The sequence below is a fragment of the Natrix helvetica genome (assembly GCF_964273705.1).
Source record: "Natrix helvetica genome assembly, chromosome: 2".
In the NCBI taxonomy this organism is placed as follows: domain Eukaryota; kingdom Metazoa; phylum Chordata; class Lepidosauria; order Squamata; family Natricidae; genus Natrix; species Natrix helvetica.
The window spans coordinates 296,953,493-296,973,612 of record NC_138552.1 but is presented as its reverse complement, the minus strand read 5'-3'; the positions used below and the strand labels follow the sequence as shown (position 1 = coordinate 296,973,612).

Genomic DNA, 20,120 nt, shown 5'->3' with positions numbered 1-20,120 from the left:
CTGCCCATGCTCAGAGCAATTCTAGAAAATCCCCTGGAGGTTCAACTTTTCCATGTATTCCTTTTCATCCCCTCCCCCCCCCCCATCAAAGCAACCAACATCTCGTTTGCCGGAGGTCCTCGCTTAGCGACCACAATTCGGGCATGCCTTGCACCCTGGTCACTAAGCGAAATGCCGTGCGTGGAGGGTTTATTTCTGCGTTCGCTATCAACTCCGCTTCCTCGCAATATGGTTTCAAGGAACGCAGATGGAAATCGTTATGACTCGTGGGGGGCAACACTGGGAGAGTCGTAAATGCGAGGACTGGTTGTGAAACTGGGTTGGCTTTTTTTTTTACCCCGTTGAAATATTAAATAAGACAGTCAGTAAGCAAGAACGAGAGATATATGTGGACTTGCAACCGTTCGTTTAGTGACCGCCCGACGCAACCACGGCACTGAAAGGACTATTTTTCACACTTACGACCACTAAGAGCAAGCCCACGTTCACCTGATCTAAATCCGGACGCTCGGTGACTGACTCGTATTTATGATGGGTCGCTCCGTCCCAGGGGTCACGTGACACCCCCCCTTTTGCAACCTTCTGACAAGCAAAGTCAACAGGGGAGCCCGATCTGCTTAACAACCAAACGATTCATTTAACAACTGCAACGATCCACTTAACAACGATGGCAAGAAAAGTCATAAAAAGGGGCAAAACTCACCGCAACCGTCTTCGCTTTGAAACAATAGAGGCTTTGGGGCTCAATTGTGGTCGTAAGTCGAGGACTCCCTCTACCGGGCTAGAAACTGGGAGGCTGTGAGTTCTAGTCCTGCCCTAGGCCCCGAACAAACTGGGTTCCTTGGGCCAGCCGCACTCTCTTTCTGCCCTAAGAAGGAAGCAACGGCAAGGCACTTTTGTCTGAAGTGGTATAGATAGGGTTTCCTGCCTGAGCAGGGGGTTGGACTAGAAGACCTCCAAGGTCCCTTCCAACTCTGCTATTTTATAGGAAGGAAGGAAGGAAAATGGGAGGAAGGGAAGAGAAAGAAAGTACAAGGAAAGGAAAGGGAAGGGAAAGGGGGAGGGAGGAAGGGAGAAGGGACCACGGTTTCCTGCCTAGGCAGGGGGTTGGACTAGAAGACCTCCAAGGTCCCTTCCAACTCTGCTATTTTATAGGAAGGAAAGAAGGAAGGGAAATGGGAGGAAGGGAAAAGAAAGAAAGTGCAAGGGAAGGGAAGGGAAGGGAAAGAGGGAGGGAGGAAGGGAGAAAGGACCAGGGTTTCCTGCCTAAGCAGGGGGTTGGACTAGAAGACCTCCAAGATCCCTTCCAACTCTGTTATTCCTGTTAATTCTGCAAAACCTTTCCAAGAAAACTGCAAGGATTTGGGATCAGGCAGAATTCGGCAAAACTGATCCAAATAATAAAGAAATGAATATATTTTAGACGAATTCTCATAATGCTGCTTTTCTTCCTGAAGACCAAAAAGACTCGGGGGGCCCTTAACTGGAAATGCAGCTTCCCAAACTCTTCAACCTTCATTCCTGAAAGGGAGAAGACGGATCCTAGACCTTCTCCCACAAAATCCTCAGAGAAGGAAGGGAGCGATGCCCGCAGAAGCCGACAGAGAAACAAAGCACAACGAATTTAGTTTGGATCCGGTCCACCATACACACCGCCGGGAGACGCAGCTCTCTTTTCCCTGGCGGTGCAAAAACCTGGGTTTTCCCAAATATTTGGGATTCTTCTTTCCATTCCTCCCAGCAGAGACTTCGCCCGTGGACTAAAAGCCGGGGAATTTGGACCCAGGTCCTTTGTCCTTCCTTGCTGGGCAAACACCTCCGGACAAGGTCACTGCTTAGGAAGCAAGTTGGCTCCTTGGAGATTTGGAATAACAGGAGTTGGAAGGGACCTTGGAGGTCTTCTAGTCCAGCCCCCTGCTCAAGCAGGAAAACCTATACCATTTCAGATAAGGGACTGAGATAAGTCTCTTCTTTAAAACCTCCAGTGACAGAGCACAAACAACTTCAGGTGGCAAGCTGTTCCTTTGGTTAATTGTTCTCACTGTCAGGAAGTTTCTCCTCAATTCCAGGTTGCTTCTCTCTTTGATGAGTTTCCATCCATTGTTTCTTCTCCTACCTTCTAGTGCTTTGTAGAATAATTTGATACCCTCTTCTCTGTAGCAGCCCCTCAAATATGGACATGCAACATAGAAGGGAAGACAAGAAAGACAAAAGAAGAGAATAGAGTAGAATAGAATAAAATAGAATGGAATGGAAGAGAAGAATAGAGTAGAGTAGAGTAGAGTAGAGTAGAGTAGAGTAGATAGTAGAAGGGAAGAATAGAATAGAATAGAATAGAATAGAATAGAATAGAATAGAATAGAGGAGAAGGGAAGAGAAGAGAAGAGAAGAGAAGAGAAGGGAAGGGAAGGGAAGAGAAGAGAAGAGAAGAGAAGAGAAGAGTAGATAGTAGAAGGGAAGAATAGAATAGAATAGAATAGAATAGAATAGAATAGAATAGAATAGAGGAGAAGGGAAGAGAAGAGAAGAGAAGAGAAGAGAAGAGAAGAGAAGAGAAGAGTAGATAGTAGAAGGGAAGAATAGAGTAGAGTAGGGTAGAGTAGGGTAGAGTAGAGTAGAGTAGAGTAGAGTAGAGCAGAGCAGAGCAGAGCAGAGCAGATAGTAGAAGGGAAGAATAGAATAGAGGAGAGGAGAGGAGAGGAGAGAAGATAGTAGAAGGGAAGAATAGAATAGAGGAGAGTAAAATAGAATAGAATTCTTTATTGGCCAAGGGTGATTGGACACACAAGGAATTTGTCTTTGGTGCCGATGCTCTCAGTGTACATAAAGAAAAATAAAATAGAATACATTCATCAAGAATCATAAGATGCAACACTCAGTGATAGTCATAGAGGTTACTAATAAGCAATCAAATCATACTAGGAACAAATAAAACAGTATAAATTGTAAAGATATAAACAACATGGTTATAGTCATAATTGGGAGGAGATGGGTACTAGGAAGGATGAGAAGAAGAATAGTAATACTATTAACATAGTATGAATAGTAATATAGTCCTCGCTTAACAACGGATTGCTTAGTGACTGAAGCCCCGACAGGACCCCCTTCCCCAAAAGGTGCATATGACTCCGTTCTGGGGTTCTGATCCATCCCATGGTCACATTTCGGGAACTGGGCAACCTACAACTCATCTTTACGCCCAATTGTGGCATTTCGCGATCTTATGGTGTGATTTATATCTTTCGAAAGAAAACAGCCGTTTCCGTGTCCAGCAAAAGGCGCTCATCAGGATGAACTGATTTGCTGAATGACCATGGCGTTCATTTTACGACCCCTACATTTGCTTTATGTTGTTGGTGACCCAAGAACGAACACCAAAAAGACTGCAAAACAGGGGTCAAGCCCCATGCAGCCTCCACGTACTAACCCCATGGCTTGTTGAGAGAAATTCCAGGCCTCGTTATATGGTCGTAAACCGAGGACTGCGCTTTGGAGCAAGGGCAGAAAAAGCCGAATTTGACCTGTGGGTCACTATTTTGCATAAAACGTCTTCTATCAAGCCAGGAATGGTGGCTTGGCGTATGCTAACTCCCATTAATCACCAGGCAGAATGGCTTTGTCCACATCAATGGGCTTCTAAGAATCAGTTTTGTCCAGTGGTTAAGGCACCTGGTAAGAAAGTGGGAAGCTGTGAGTTCTAGTCCCACCTTAGGCAGGAAAGCCAGCTAGGACTCTACGTGACTTTGGGCCGATCACCAGGAGATGGTGAGTTCTAGTCTGGCCTTATGCTCAAAAACTGGCTGGCTAATTCTGGGCCAATCACCAGGAGATGGTGAGTTCTAGTCCTGCCTTAGGCACAAAAGCAGACTGGGTCACTCTGGCCCAATCACTGGGAGGTGGTGAGTTCTAGTCCTGCCCCTTAGGCATGCAAGCCAGCTGGATGACTTTGGGCCAATCACCAGGAGACGGGGAGTTCTAGTCCTGGCTTAGGCGTGAAAGCCAGCTGAGTGACTCTGCCCTAGTCCTTCTGTCTCAGCCCAACAGACCTCACAGGGTTGTTGTTGCTGAGGAGGAAATAGGAGGAAGGTTTGGGTATGTTTGCCACCTTGAGTTATTTCTAAAAATAATAATAATAATAATAATAATAAAGGCTGCATACAGATAAATAAAGTAAGTAAGCAAATAAAAAAGGGGGAATTGTGGCTTTGAAGAAGAGACTGCACAGCTATTGGTCTGAAATGGGATTGGGTCTCCTGCTAGAGGAGGGGGGCTGGACTAGAAGGCCTCCAAGGTCCCTTCCCACTCTGGATATTCTGCATTCAGGGCGGTGAGGAGTTAATAAGAAATAACTGGGCTTTTTCCACCCTGGCAGTTAGTTACACAGCCACAAATCAGTGCGCTTATCTTGCACCAGTGGCCTTTTCCCAGAGCTGGCCAGAGGCCTAAACTGCAGTGTGAAGGTTAAACGCACACAATTTGTGCCACAACTGTAAACAAATCCATCAAAACTCCCTCTTTTTTTAAAAAACAAAAAAAATCTTCTTACGGAGAGATTAAAACAGGGGTGTCCAAACTTGGCAACTTTAAGACTTGTGGACTTTAACTCCCAGAATTCCCCAGCCAGGCTGGGGAATTCTGGGAGTTGAAGTCCACAAGTCTTAAAGTTCCCAAGTTTGGACACCCCTGGATTAAAACAAGCGAGGCTTTTGGAATTTCCTAACCACCGTTCCTGGGAGATTTCTTGGAAATATTGTCTCGCAGAGAAATCGGCCACTAGAGTCAAAGAACCCCCTGCAAAAAAACAGCCTGACCGCCTCCCGCCGGGCAAAATGCAAACCTGTAGTGCGTCACTGTGCGTCACTGAGACTACGCAACCAGTGCAACTGGAACAGGTTCAACTGGGAGCGAGGAGGGCCCAGCGCTTTTGCAACCTAGAATTTTGCCCCTTGGCTTCGTAGACACCAAGGGTCACTTCAGGCCGGAGCGCCCACAGAAACTGGGCATCTGATGAAAAGGGGGGGGGACCAGGGGAAGCTTTCCTGCTTCAGCAGGGGGTTGGACTAGATAACCTCCAAGGTCCCTCCCAACTTTATTATTCTATGTTCTAAAACTACAAAGTGGCACGCAGAGCCATCTCTCCGGGAACGCCAGACGTCGCCTGTTTCTCATCTGGGTTCTGGCGGGCACATGCGCACTGGCCAGCTGGTCTTCGCGCATGTAGGAGTGCCAGAAACCGGAAGAGCATTTCCCATGCTAGTGCCTGGAAGCTGAGGTTCCGGTTTCCGGCACACACACGCATGCTGGGCAGCTGATTTTCGCATGCGCATACGGCCCAGAAACAAGAAGACCAGGTGAAACCGGAAGCTCAGCTTCCCGAAGGATGCATACGCGCTGGGGAACTGCTCTTCCGGTTTTTGGTGGTCCCCGCACATGTGCGCCAAGGAGCTCTTCTTCCAGTTTCCAGTGCTCCCCCCCCATGCACACTCCCCCCCCCCGTACGTGCACGCTCACCAACACTGTTCTAAAAGATTCCCAATGGTTTTAGGTGCATGAATCTATCTAATGCTGCGTTCAGCAAATGTAGCTTTGACAGTGCAATAGCTTACACAATCATACAAATACACACACACACACACTGCAAAGAAGCACAAAGGGGTGGGATGATGGTCTCCCCGGAGAGCACATTCCTTACAACCAAGCAGTGCAGAAAATTGCAGGCAAATCCTTGACTTACGGCCACAACTGAGCCCAGCATGGCTAAACGCGTTGCTAAGTGAGCCTTGCCCCATCTTACGACCTCGTGTGCCTCAGTTGTTAAGTGAACCACTGCAGTTAAGTTAGCAAGATGGCTGCGAAGTGAACTGGGCTTCCGCAATGACTTCACCTGTCAGAAGGTCGCCAAAGGGGATCGTCTGACTCTGGCTCACGGCGACCGTCATAAATACGAGTCGGTTGCCAACTGTTTGAATTTTGATCATGTGAATATAGAATGTATCTTCATTACGGCCATAGACCAGCAATCGACATCACTTTTTACAATATATATATTTTTTAAAATAGTACTGGCATTAACAGTGGGTTAATTAGTAACCCTAATAACCCTTTGGGTTAATTAATAACTCTAACCCTAACCCTACGATCATGTGATCAACGGTCGTAAATGTAAAAAATGGTCATAGGCCACCTTTTTCGGTGCCGTGATAACTTTGGCCACTAAATGAATTATTATAAATGGAGGACTACCTATAGGTGTTAAGGAAAACCGGAATGTTAATTCAAGTAATTCAGCTGTTCTTGCTTTTATTTAAGCAAGTCAGCCTCAGAGACTGGGCAGTCATTTGTCTGGAAAGGTACAGTTTCCTGCTTGAGCAGGGGGTTGGACTAGATGACCTCCAACATCCTTTCCATCTCTGTTATTCTGCTATCCTTCCTTCCTTCCTCCTTCCCTTCTTTCTCTGGAGGTTTTCAAGAAGACCCTGGATGGGCATTTCTCTGGAATGGAACAGTGTTTCCTGCTTGATCAGGGGGTTGGACTAGATGACCCCCAAGGTCCCTTCCAACCCTATTAGTCTATATGTTCTATTGTTTGGCAGCCTGGACTTAAATTCTGGGGGAAAGAGAGGTGCAGCAGATGAAGAACGAAAAAGTGGAATTTTTTTAAACTTTTCACTTGCCTCCCATTCGGGCAGACGACGAGACCCCAGCAGAGGTCTTGGGGTGCTCCTACCCCCACCCCACCCCACCCCCACGCCAGACTGACCGTTGACTGACCAGCAGCAAATGCTCCCTAATCCCTTTTCCTCCCTTATCAAAAATCCAGGAAGCCAGGAATATCTTCCTGCATGCAGCAAGGCACGTCCTGCGTGTGCGAGAGAGAGGCTCATTTCCCAGCCATGGACCGAAATATGCATATCGTTTCCTGTTTTAAAAGACAGGGAGGAATATTTTTTTTTATACTTAAATCAGGACCAGAAACATTCCAGGCTGCATAGCTGGCCTGGAGGAGGAAGGCAACCTCCTGCTCACCTCCTCCTCCTCCTCCTCCTAGGCTGGACATTTGCAACACCCCCAGGGATCAGGAGGGGAGGGGGTCACTCAGCATAGCCTGGGACCCTGCAGGAACTCCTCTGGGCCCAACAGGAGCAAAGTGAAGGCAAGGGGTTTATAGCCACACAAGGGATACTCAATAACCCCGGCTTGAAGATGGGTGCACTTCCATCCCTCTTAAAGCAGGCTGGCTGGGGGATTCTGGGAGTGGAAGTCCTCCCCTTTTAAAGCATGGCTGGATGGGGGATTCTGGGATTGGAAGTCCATCCCTCTTAAAGCAGGCTGGCTGGGGGATTCTGGGAGTGGGGGTCCTCCCCTCTTAAAGCAGGCTGGCTGGGGGATTCTGGGAGTGGGGGTCCTCCCCTCTTAAAGCAGGCTGGCTGGGGGATTCTGGGAGTGGGGGTCCTCCCCTCTTAAAGCAGGCTGGCTGGGGGATTCTGGGAGTGGGGGTCCTCCCCTCTTAAAGCAGGCTGGCTGGGGGATTCTGGGAGTGGGGGTCCTCCCCTCTTAAAGCAGGCTGGCTGGGGAATTCTGGGAGTGGAAATCCTCCCCTTTTAAAGCATGCTGGCTGGGGGATTCTGGGAGTGGAAGCCCACCCCTCTTAAAGCATGCTGGCTGGGGGATTCTGGGAGTGGAAGTCCATCCCTCTTAAAGCATGCTGGCTGGGGGATTCTGGGAGTGGAAGTCCTCCCCTCTTAAAGCATGCTGGCTGGGGGATTCTGGGAGTGGAAGTCCTCCCCTCTTAAAGCATGATGGCTGGGGGATTCTGGGAGTTGGAGTCCTCCCCTCTTAAAGCAGGCTGGCTGGGGGATTCTGGGAATGGAAGCCCACCACTCTTAAAGCATGGCTGGCTGGGGGATTCTGGGAGTGGAAGCCCTCCCCTCTTAAAGCATCCTGGCTGGGGGATTCTGGGAGTGGAAGCCTCCCCTCTTAAAGCAGGCTGGCTGGGGGATTCTGGGAGTGGAAGCCTCCCCTCTTAAAGCATCCTGGCTGGGGGATTGTGGGAGTGGAAGCCCTCCCCTCTTAAAGCATCCTGGCTGGGGGATTCTGGGAGTGGAAGCCCTCCCCTCTTAAAGCATTCTGGCTGGGGGATTCTGGGAGTGGAAGTCCTCCCCTCTTAAAGCATTCTGGCTGGGGGATTCTGGGAGTGGAAGTCCCCCCCTCTTAAAGCATCCTGGCTGGGGGATTCTGGGAGTGGAAGTCCCCCCCTCTTAAAGCAGGCTGGCTGGGGGATTCTGGGAGTGGAAATCCTCCCCTTTTAAAGCATGATGGCTGGGGGATTCTGGGAGTGAAAGCCCACCCCTCTTAAAGCATGCTGGCTGGGGGATTCTGGGAGTGGAAGTCCTCCCCTCTTAAAGCAGGCTGGATGGGGGATTCTGGGAGTGGAAGTCCTCCCCTCTTAAAGCATCCTGGCTGGGGTATTCTGGGAGTGGAAATCCTCCCCTCTTAAAGCAGGCTGGCTGGGGGATTCTGCGAGTTGGAGTCCTGCCCTCTTAAAGCAGGCTGGCTGGGGGATTCTGGGAGTGGAAGTCCTCCCCTCTTAAAGCATCCTGGCTGGGGGATTGTGGGAGTGGAAGCCCTCCCCTCTTAAAGCATTCTGGCTGGGGGATTCTGGGAGTGGAAGTCCCCCCCTCTTAAAGCATTCTGGCTGGGGGATTCTGGGAGTGGAAGTCCTCCTCTCTTAAAGCATCCTGGCTGGGGGATTCTGGGAGTGGGGGTCCTCCCATCTTAAAGCATGATGGCTGGGGGATTCTGGGAGTGGGGGTCCTCCCATCTTAAAGCATGATGGCTGGGGGATTCTGGGAGTGGGGGTCCTCCCCTCTTAAAGCCTGCTGCAGTTGAGAAAGACTGATCCAGACTGACTCCATACCTGCTGGGAACCTGAGTATTCCACTCTGTCCTGTTTTTCCAAGGCTTGGCTGCATGTGTGTTGCAATACCCCTACTCTGGGCTCCTCCAGGCAGCAGACGTGCCCCCTCCCTCCCAGCTCAATTTACCCAACAACTGGCAAAACAACAGAAAAGGTCCCATCCCAGGGACTGGCTAACCCATCCCAAAGGCTGTCGCAGATGCAATCTGGAGGAGAAGCTACCTGCAGGAGAAGAAGCCAAACGGGTCAGAGGTGGAAAAGCTCTGAACAGATGCCAGAAAACCAGCAGCTGGGAGCCACAAAGATGTATTTATTTATTTCTATATTTATCTAGTTGTTGGTTGCATTTATTTCCCACCTGTCTTGTACCGAATGGACTCTCAATAAATATATAAATCAGAGGTCTTCAAAGTTGGCAAAAGTTGAAGACCTCTGCTATAAATGGTCAGATTAGTTAGTCCTCGGCTTACGGCCATAATTGAGCCCCACATTCCTGTTGTTGAGTGAGACGTTAGTTAAGCGAGCTTTGCCTCATTTTACGACATTCCTTGCCACCGCTGTTAAGCGAATCGCCACAGGTGCTAAGAGAGCAGCAGGGTTCCCTCTTCGCTCGTCACGACCTTCGGGCACAGCAGCAGTCATAAATATGAGTCGCCTGCCAAGCCCTCTGAATATTGATCCCCCGGTCCTCGGTGGGGTGCTACAAAGGTCGTAAGTGTGAAAAAACGGTTGCAAGTCACTTTTTTCAGCGCCTGAATAGCAGCCTCCCTCCAATGGGAATCCACCAGGTGCATTGGGAATTCTAGTTCCTGAAATTTGGCATTTAGGGGAAGCCTGGATTGCAGGCAGTTCTTTGCTTGCTTTCATTTAGCGCCCATTCAAAGTGACAACGGCGCCGGAAAAAGTGATTTGCGGCCATTCCTCGCAATTACGACGGTCGCAACATCCCCACGGTCACATGATCAAAATCGAGGCACTTGGCAACCAGCATGCATTTATGACGGTTGCAGGGTCCTGGGGTCACACAATCACCTTTTGCCAGCTTGGGGGGGGGAGGGCAGTGGATTTGCTTAACGCCCATGTGATTCACTTAACAACCATGGGGGGGAGGTGGTAAAATCAGGCACGGTTCACTTAACAACCACCTGAGTTACCAACATACGTCCTGGCCCCAAGGATACCATTTATACAATTCTTTTTGTTTTTCATTTAGGATCATTACCCTAGGCCTAGGCCAGTGTTTCTCAAACTTGGCGACTTTAAGTCCTGTGGACTTCAACTCCCAGAATCCCCCAGCCAGCATAGCTGGCTGGGGAATTCTGGGAGTTGAAGTCCACAGGACTTAAAGTCGCCAAGTTTGAGAAACACTGGCCTAGGCAATACATTTGATAAGTAAATAATTTTGGTCGTAAATCAAGGACTACCTAATCTGTGCTACTGAACTGTGGGTGGCCAGAAAAGTCCCTTGGAAAGCTGCGGGCCCATAAATTGGCTGACCGACCGGCCTTCAGCCCTTAATTGCTCCCTGAAATGAGGCTTTCTGAACCTGCATTTCAATGAGCCATTTAATTATTGGGCTACGCTCAAAAAAACAGCTGTACAGCTGTTTCATGAGGGAGCGGCCATTCTTTAAGTCCTCTGCTAAGCTAACATACACAGCAGGCCTGGGGAACTTTTCAATTGCACAACACTTACACACACACACACACACACACAAAATACCCCAATATTCCTGACATTTGACCCCACTGAAGAGCAGACATTTAATCTGACCACTAGCCTTCTGGTCAAACGACAGATATTGAGGTTAGAGGAGTGGATTAATGGGAAATATGGATTACATGAGAAAGAAAAACCGATGAGTAAATATTCTGATGGTTATATAACCAATATAGTGGAAGATTGTATGCATTGCAATAATGATTGATATTAGCGCATATTTGTTTTTATATTTATATTATTTATATTTATACATATAATGATGATTATGATGTTTGTATGTTGATACTTTGGACACCCAGAGAACACAACTGTTCAACATGCTGTAGAAATGGACTGTGTGATATAAAACAATAAAAAATATTTTAACAAAAAGAATGCACTGATGACGTTACCTAGTTGGGCAATGAAACGTCTGCAAGAAAACAACCAAGGACCCCACAGTTATCGTCGTCGTCCTCCTCCTGCTACCCTTCTCCTCCTCTCTACAAACCCCACTCCCTTCTAGCACTGATGATGTTCCCTAGTTGGGTCATGAAACATCTGCAAGAAAACCACCCAGGTCACAGAGCACCAAGGACCCCACTGCCTCCCTCCCCGCCTTCCTCCTCCTCCTCCACTCAGCAAACCCACCTTCCTTCTAGCACTGATGATATTACCTAGTTGGGTCATGAAATGCCTGTAAGAAAACGACCCAGCTCAGAGAGCACCAAGGACCCCACAGTCGTTGTTGTCCTCCTCCTCCTCCTCCTCACAAACCCCACTCCCTACTAGCACTGATGATGTTACCTAATTGGGTCATGAAACATCTGCAAGAAAACCACCCAGCACACAGAGCAGAGGTGAACCTGGGTTTTTCAGAGGTGTTTGAATGGGCAGGCAGTGCAGAGTCCCAGGTCATTTGACCTAGGAACAGACGTCTACCGACATGTTTGGTACCTGTTGGGAGTCCCCCAACGGCTTTCAAGGACCCTCAGGTGTACTGAGCAATGGAAACCCTGCCCCAGGAGGTTATCAGAAAGCAAGCCGCAGTCCCAAAGCTTGTTCCAGCAAACAAACCCAGAGGTTGACTCTAGATTAGAAGCTAATCCTCCTCCTCTTTTCTTCTCCTTCTTCTCTTCCTTCCTCCCTCCAAAACCCTTCTTCCTTCTAGCACTGATGACGTTCCCTAGTCGGGTAATGAAACGTCTTCAAGAAAATACAAAATATAAATAAAGAAGATAGATATGGCGAAAGATAGAACTGAAACCGGAATCGTTCTTATTAGGAATATTAGACCGGAAAACGGACAAAAAATCTCAATACATAATACTACATATATTAACTGCAGCTGGGATGGCTTTCGCTTTCGTGCATTGATTTGTTTAGGTTGCAATAATTAGAAAGGTAAATTCGAATGTGCAGAGATGGACCAACTGACCATGGAGTTAAAAGAAAGAGAAGAATCGGATTTCTATAAAATATGGAATAAAATCTATAAGTGGCTAGAAAACAAGAGCAGAAACAGGAAATAGAAGGACATTTTTGTTTTATTCTAAACTGGAATTGAATAAAAATTAACCAAAGGGACTAATTACTGTCAAAATGAAAGTATTGATCGCAATGTTAATATAATGGAGATAGGAACCATTAATATTATTACGACTGTCAGTACAAGTGTTATTTCGCTGTTACAGAGGTTAGAACCGATATGAAGGCAAGGTAGAATGGAGAACCACAAAGGCTAAACACGATACAGGAGGCTGTAAAACTATTTTATATTGTTATGTTTGTCTTGTTTTTTCTGTAATTTGCTGTATTTGTTCCTGTTTTTAAAGGTAAAGATGTTTAATAAAAGCTATTTTAAAAATAAAAAAAAATAAAAAATATAAACAAACAAGCAAGCTCAGAGAGCACCAGGGATCCCACAGTCCGTCCGCCCTCTCTCTACACACCCCACTCCTTTCTAGCACGGATGACGCTTCCTAGTCAGGTTGTGAAATGTCTGCAGGAAAACGAGCCCGCTCAGATGGCACCGAGCAGGCCACTAAATTCAAAGCCTGTTCCCACATTCCACACACGTGGGCTGCTAGGGTGGACATGGGGCCTGGCGCACACAAACACACACACACAGACAGCACCTCCTAAAGGGGAGTATCCTTGCCCGAAGGAGGAATGCTTCCCCCAAGCAGCAGCTCTGCTTGGCACACGGTGTCCCTTTGGACAGTCAGTTGGGTGGCAGATAAATGTAATAAATAAGTTTGTCTGCACATTTCAGGGGGAAAGCTTCCTCTTCGTTTACACAGCGTTGTTTCTCAAGCTTTGGCAGCTTTGAAGAGGGGTGGGATTTGCTGGCTGGGGGATTCTGGGAGTTGAAGTCCCACCCCTCTTCAAAGCTGCCAAAGCTTGAGAAATGCAGGTTTTACAGTCTCCTCGCCATCTTCCAATTTCCATCCATGCCTCATGACGGCATCCTGTTTTCCAGCAGATCTCTGGAGCGTTTCATTTGCACCTGATTTTTAGTTTGGTTTTTGCTTGAGTCAGAGAGAATCCCATGTTTCCCTTCCACTGGGAAAAAAAAATACACACAGAAAATGCATTCATTCTTTCCCCCGTCAAAATAAATCCTTAAGACCCCTGCATGAGAAGGCATAGGAGGGAAAAGGGAGGGGGGGCTCTCCAATGTGGTTAAATAACACTTTAATCTCACTAAAATGCTCCTTAAGGTAAAGGTTCCCCTGGCACATCTATGCTAGTCGTTCCTGACTCTAGGGGGCGGTGCTCATCTCTGTTTCAAAGCCGAAGAGCCAGCGCTGTCCGAAGACGTCTCCAGGGTCATGTGGCCGGCAGGACTCAAGGCCAAAGGCGCACGGAACGTTGTTCCCTTCCCACCAAAGGTGGCTTCTATTTGTCTACTTGCATTTTTTACCTGCTTTCGAACTGCTAGGTTGGCAGAAGCTGGGACAAGGAACAGGAGCTCACTCCATTACGCAGCAGTAGAGATTCGAACCGCCGACCTTTCTGATCAACAAGCTAAGCGTCTTAGTCACTGAGCTACCACGTCCCTTATAAAAAATGCCCCTTAGAAGACGGTATTTATACAAAGAATAAAGGTGGGATTAAAAAATATAGGGGATAGCCTCAATTTACAGCCACAATTGAGCCAAAAATATGTCCCCTAAGTGAGAAATGGGCTAAGGGAGTTTTGCCCCGTTTTACGTCTTTACTCCTGACATTTTCACTCCAGTTCTTAAATTAGCAACACGGTTGTTAAGTGAATCTGTCTTCCCCATTGACTCTGAGGTCGCAAAAGTGGTTTATATGTGACACCATCATAAATCTGAGACAGTTGTCAAGCATCTGAAAGTAAATCATGTGACCATGGGGAATGCTACAAAGGTCATTAAGTGTGAAAAAACGGTCACGTCACTATGTTCGGTGCCGCTGTAACTTTGAACTGTTGTAAGTCGAGGACGCCCTGTATAATGAATAAACAAGGTCAGATTAACTCCAACAATTATGTAGAGGGTGGAGGGGGGCGGAGGGAATGCAAGTGTCCAACATTGCTGTGGTTATTATTATTATTATTTTTGCATATTTCCTTGATAAAATTTAAAATTATTTAAATATTTAACTTAATTACATATTATCATTTTTTTAAAAAAAAGTAAAACAGAACAACGCATTTTGAAAAGGAGCGGCAACAAAATGAAAACTGTTTAGTTTTTTAACTCTAAATTTTAATTTAGCCAAACGCGTTTCAATACAATACAATAGCAGAGTTGGAAGGGACCTTGGAGGTCTTCTAGTCCAACCCCCTGCCTAGGCAGGAAACCCTATACCGTTTCAGACAAATGGCTCTCCAACATCTTCTTAAAGACTTCCAGTGTTGGGGCATTCACAACTTCTGGTGGCAAGCTGTTCCACTGATTAATTGTTCTCACTGTCAGGGAATTTCTCCTCAGTTCTAAGTTGCTTCTCTCCTTGATTAGTTTCCACCCATTGCTTCTTGTTCTGTCCTCAGGTGCCTTGGAGAATAGCTTGACTCCCTCTCCTTTGTGGCAACCCCTGAGATATTTCAGATACAAGCATGTTAAACCTTACATAAGAACCATCTCTGCTACTCATTAAAGCAACCTGCTTTTCGTTGCGCTCGTACAATGTTGGAAAAGTAAATACTATGCCGGCAGACTGTTGGATAATCTGAAAGATTCTTGATTGCGCAGAGATGGATAAACTCACCTTGGAGTTAAGGAACAAGGAAGACTCAGAATATTATACATTTTGGGAAAACTGGTATCAGTGGATAAATAACAGGAAGATGGAATGTACAGCTTAGAAGCATAGATGTATAGATATAGGAATAATTTTGGAATGTACAAAAATGTATTTGAATAGTAAATGGTTATGTTAGTACTGTCAAAAAGGTATGTGACTTATACAAAACTATTTTTAAAGGTATTTGTATTTAATGTTTTAAAGTCTCAATAAAAAAATTTTCTTCAAAAAAAAAAATAGAATAAAGCAACTTGCTTTTTTTTCAGAATCCCATAGAAACCTGAAGACTGAATAAGGTTGCTTTAAAAGTTGCACCGGCTTTAATGAGCTGACTCATGAAAACAACCACAACTTTATCTTTTGGAAACATGAAGTGGGGAGGGGGTGGGACCTGCCTTACTGAACAGGGGAAGGGTCCTATAGTTTGCAGTGCACATTCTTTCAAAACAATTATAGCTTAATTCAGAGTTTGACGACAGTGGCAACTTTAATAAGGCTTCAACTTTAATAAGGCTTCAACTCCCAGAATCCCCCTGCCAGCATGGACGCTAATCACCAACACAAAAACGAGCTCCCAGATTAGGGCTTTCTTACCCTCCTTTGCACAATTGTAGCAGGGAGGGGATTCCATGCAACGCCTCTTCCCTTCAAGATCCTCTATATGATTATTATTTCCATCTCTGTTTTTTTCCTTCTGCAAAAAATCTGCGAGGAGGAAAATTTTGGTGCAAAAAAAAAATCCTCGCCTGGCACCCTCCGAAGTGTAAAAAATGAGCAGGGATGTTGCTAGCCTTGGGGTAGACGCTAAACAGATCAGAAATCACCAGCTCTGAAAGGCAGTGTTTTTACAGGCAGTCCTCGACTTACAACGGTCCGCTTAGTGACCGTTCAAAGTTACAACGGCGTTGGAAAAAATGATCTACAAGGATTTTTCACCCTTACGGCCGTTGAAGCATTCCCCCATGGTCACGGGATTTACATTCAGACAACTGACTCACATTTATGACGGTTACGGTGTCCCACGTGATCCCTTTTTGCGACCTTCTGACAAGCGAAGTCAATGGGGAAGCCAGATTCACTTAACAACCATATTACTAGTTGAACAACTGCAGGGATTCGCTTAACAACCATGGTGAGAAAAGGCATAAAATGGGCAAAACTCACTTAACGAATTTCTCACTTAACAACATAAATTTTGGGCTGAATTGTGGTCGTAAATGGAGGACTACCCTTATATTGTTCCCTACAACCGAAGTAAAAATGAAAACACACAGGGGAGTACAGGTAAGTCCTCAACTTATGACCATTCATTTAGTAACCACTCGAAATCACAACAGCATGGAAAAAGTTGGATAGCTATTTGTCTGAAACGGTATAGGGTTTCCTGCCTAGGCAGGGGGTTGGACTAGAAGACCTCCAAGGTCCCTTCCAACTCTACTATTGTATTGTATTGTATTGTAAGTGACTTATGACTATTTTTTCACACTTATGACCGTTGCAGTATTCCCATGGTCATGTGATCTACATTCAGACGCTTGACAACTGACTCACATTTATGACGGTTGCAGTGTCCTGGGGTCACGTGATCCCCTTTTGCGACCTTCTGACCAGCGAAGTCAATGGGGAAGCCTGATTCACTTAACAACCGTGTTCCTAACTTACCACCTGCAGGGATCCCCTTAACAATTCTAGCCAGGAACGTCACAAACTGAGCCAAAACTCACTTAACAACGGTCTTCCTTAGCAACAAAAAATTTGGCCTCGATTGTGGTCACTAGCTTGCAAAGCTCTTTCCATCACCCACCACCAAATCTTTGCAACGGACGTAAGTTGGAACTTTAGCACTTCCAAGATCATATAAACTGGGCCAAAACTTGCTTAACAATGGTTCTGCTTGGCAATAGAAGTTTTGAGCTCAGTTGTGGCCGTAGGTCGAGGACTACTATATGTTCAGGCGGTACAGTCAGGAAAAAAATATCGCACAACGTCCTATTCAGCCGCAATCAGTACCACCACTTAAATCTCAAAATGTCAGCCTGACCGATCCTTATTTTGCCCGGAATTTTGCCCGAGGGACTTTGGGCAGCCTTTTCTCAAAACAGCTTTGGCGAAGAAGAAGAAAAATATATTCTGAATCACCGGCCTTCCTAAAAATATGCCTCTGTAATGCACACAGACCAACACACAGACTCAGCACAGGCCGGAAATGCCTCCATCCAATGTAAGGCTTCAACGGCCACACGGTCACTCCCTGGCCTGAGCCAGCTTGCGGGTGGAAAACAGAGTCCCAAGGATGATGGATGGGGGCGAAGAGACTATTTTGACAAGGCTGCTGTTGATCCTGACCCTCCCCCATCACAGGGGATAGTGTAGCCCAGTGACGAAGAATCTTTTCGGCACCGAGTGCGCAAACTGGAATGCGCATGCACTCCAGTGCGCATGCCGTAGTACCGGAAATCCGAAGATCAGCTGGGTGGTGTTTGCATGCCTGTTTATCGGGCCGTTTTTCGGCCGTTTCCCAGCGCTCCGGCGCCTGCGAAGACCAGCTGGCCGGGAACCAGAAGAGCAGGTGCCGATGGCGGGTGTGCCCCAGTGGTGGGTTCTGGCCAGTACGTACCAGTACGGCTGTGTCGGTAGTAGTCGGGAGCAGCGGCCACCGTACCGATACAATGGCTCGTTTGGCCCATTCACCCACCCGCGTTCCATACCTGTTTTTGCACAATTGGGTCAATTGCACACGCGGCACCTTTGCGACTTCCAGCAAGCAGCTGGGTGTCACAGGGGCAGTGGAGTGCACATGCATGCGCAGCGCATGTCAGGCATGTGCAAGAACAGACCACGAGCAGCGTACCAGTAGCAATGGTAGGACCAACCCACCACTGGTGTGCCCACAGAGAGGGACCTGGATGTGCCCTCTGGCCCGCCTGCTCTACATTCGCCGTCACGAGTGTAGCCCGAAACAACTTTTTCCCCCACCCTTCCAGGGAAGCCGTGAAAAACTGGATGGATTTGGAAAATTGTGGTTTCCTCGAAGGACTTGCCTACCGAATCTAAATCTAACAGCATGAAGAAATATTCCTTCTTTGTTAACCTGACAGATCGCACAGGTAACTAGAAAAACGAGCCACATTCTGCTTTTTATTCTCAGCTCCTCTTGGTCTCTACCACGGGGTGTCCAACCGTGGCAACTTTAAGACCTGTGGGCTTCAATTCCCAGAATCCCCCAGCCAGCATAGCTGAAGCCCGCGAGGATTAAAACTTACCAAGGTTGGACATCCCTGGTGCGGCGGTGCAATTTAGCCGGTTCTATCCGGTTCAGGCAAACCCTTAGCGGCAGGCGGCTCCGCTCACCCACCCGGACGTCATCACGTCCCGTTTTTCATGCTCTGCGCACACGCGGAAGATCCACAGGCTCACATTTGCGAACCGGTAGTGAAGGCAAGTTGATTTCACCCCTGCCCTGGTCTATGCAGAGGAATCTTTTCGGGAAATGCAATCCCCGGTCTTCCAAAACTCATCCACCCCAAAAACAGCCCTCTGGCATCGTGAAACCCGCCAAAATGCAGGGTTAAAATTTCCCGAGCTTTCTTGCAAACATTTGGACAACAACCACACTTTTTAATGTCTCCCGTATCATTTGCAAAATAAGAAGAAAGCGATTCGCTGCGGCAAATTTCTCGTAACGCAACCGTAGGCATCGAGGGCTGATCGCAATAGCCATAGAATGGGCATTATAAAGTCCCACCGAGGCAGCCCAGGATTCAAGACTCCACCAAAACTCACCACTCAGCCACGGGGGTGAAGGAGAACTCCCTCCGGTCAGCCCCCCCACCCCGCCCGGTGCAAGCCAGCTACTCACGTCAAAGGCTGCTCCTTGGGCTCGCTCGCCGTTCTTCAACCAGCAGCGGCTCAGCTCGCTCAGCTCCAAAATCGGCTGCACTTTCAGCCGCACCGTCTCGCCCGACTGCCGGATCATCTCCACAATCTCATCCCGGGATATATTTTCCACGTTGCGCCCGTTGATCTCCACCAGCCGGTCGCCCGGCACCAAGCCCAAGGCCAGATCTTTAGTTCCGGCCCCCGGCTCAGCAAAATGCACCACTCGCCGATACACCTGCCCGTCGGCCGCCCTGTCCAACATGGTGGTACGACGCAAAGAGAAGCCGAAGTCTCCCGTGTTGCGCCGTTGCAGCTCCAGCTGGCGGGGCACCGGGGGCTGCGGAGGCACTACCACGGGGAGCTTCAGCTCCGCAGGGAATCTCTTGCTCACCAATTCGGGCAGCCGGGCACGTGAGGCGGATGGCGGCGGGGCGCAGGGGGGCGTCCCAGCACCATGTTTCGACAGCTGCATCTCCAGGGTCCGCGTCTCCACCTGCGGGGAAGGTGCCGCCGAATGCTCGGAGGGCGTGGAGGTCTCCGAGGCGCTGTCGTCGCGGCTCTTCTGGGAGAAGGAGAACCTCTTGACGATCATCTGCGAGTTCTGCTTGGCCAAGGAGCCGAACTTGGCGGCCCGCTGGAGTACCGAGCCTTTGAAGTTGCCGTCCTCCACTTTGAGGTCATCGCTGGAGCTGGCCGTACTGAGGTGCCCGGAGTCCAAGATCACGCTGCCCCGGTTGCTGTCGGAGTCGATGTCGGTGAGGTGGAGGTCCGAGCCGCTGGCCACTTTGATGGGGATGGGGTTGGAGATCTCTAGGCGGCTCTTGGCATCCTTCTTGGACGCCCGGTTGAGATTGAAGAAGCCTCGGCGGAGACTCATCTCCTCCAGGCTCTTCAGCTCGGCGGCCGACATGCGTTCCTTCTTCTCCTTCTCCTTCTTCTTCTCCCTCCTGGACCCGTCTCGGTCCTTCTTGATTAGGTGGAACATGGTGGAAAGCAGAAAGTCCAGGATCAAAGACGCTGGATGTTCTCAGTGAGGGACGCCGAAGTCTTCATCCAGCCGGTGCGCCTGCGATAGATGCAACCAACAAAAACACCACAATCAGTAAGTTAAGTGTTCTTAAGCCAACTACCTCTCTCCTTGAGGGAGGGAGGGAAGAAGAAGTTGAAAGTAGGAGGGAAAAAGGAAGGATGGGAAGAAGGGAGAGGGGGGAGGAAAGAGAAGAGTGAGGGAAGGAGGGAAGAAGGAAGGGAAGGGATGGAAAGGAAGGAGGCAGGGAGGAAAGAAGGATGGGAAAAGGGGGGGAAGGAGAGATGGTATGGGAAGGAGAAGCGAGGAAGGGACAGGGGA

General features: G+C 48.1%; 1 protein-coding gene across 1 annotated transcript in view; it reads right to left on the bottom strand.

Annotated features, from left to right (window-relative positions):
* LOC309387472 (unconventional myosin-XVIIIa-like) overlaps window positions 1-19,849 on the bottom strand; it is a gene marked incomplete at its 3' end in the record, with an annotated part of 53,252 nt that extends 33,403 nt beyond the window's left edge. The window contains exon 1 of the mRNA XM_081943953.1: window positions 18,753-19,849. Within this exon, the coding sequence (XP_081800079.1) occupies window positions 18,753-19,757 (1,005 nt within the window). The 5' untranslated portion in view covers window positions 19,758-19,849. The remainder of the gene's footprint in view (window positions 1-18,752) is intronic.
* Window positions 19,850-20,120: the final 271 nt, after the last annotated feature.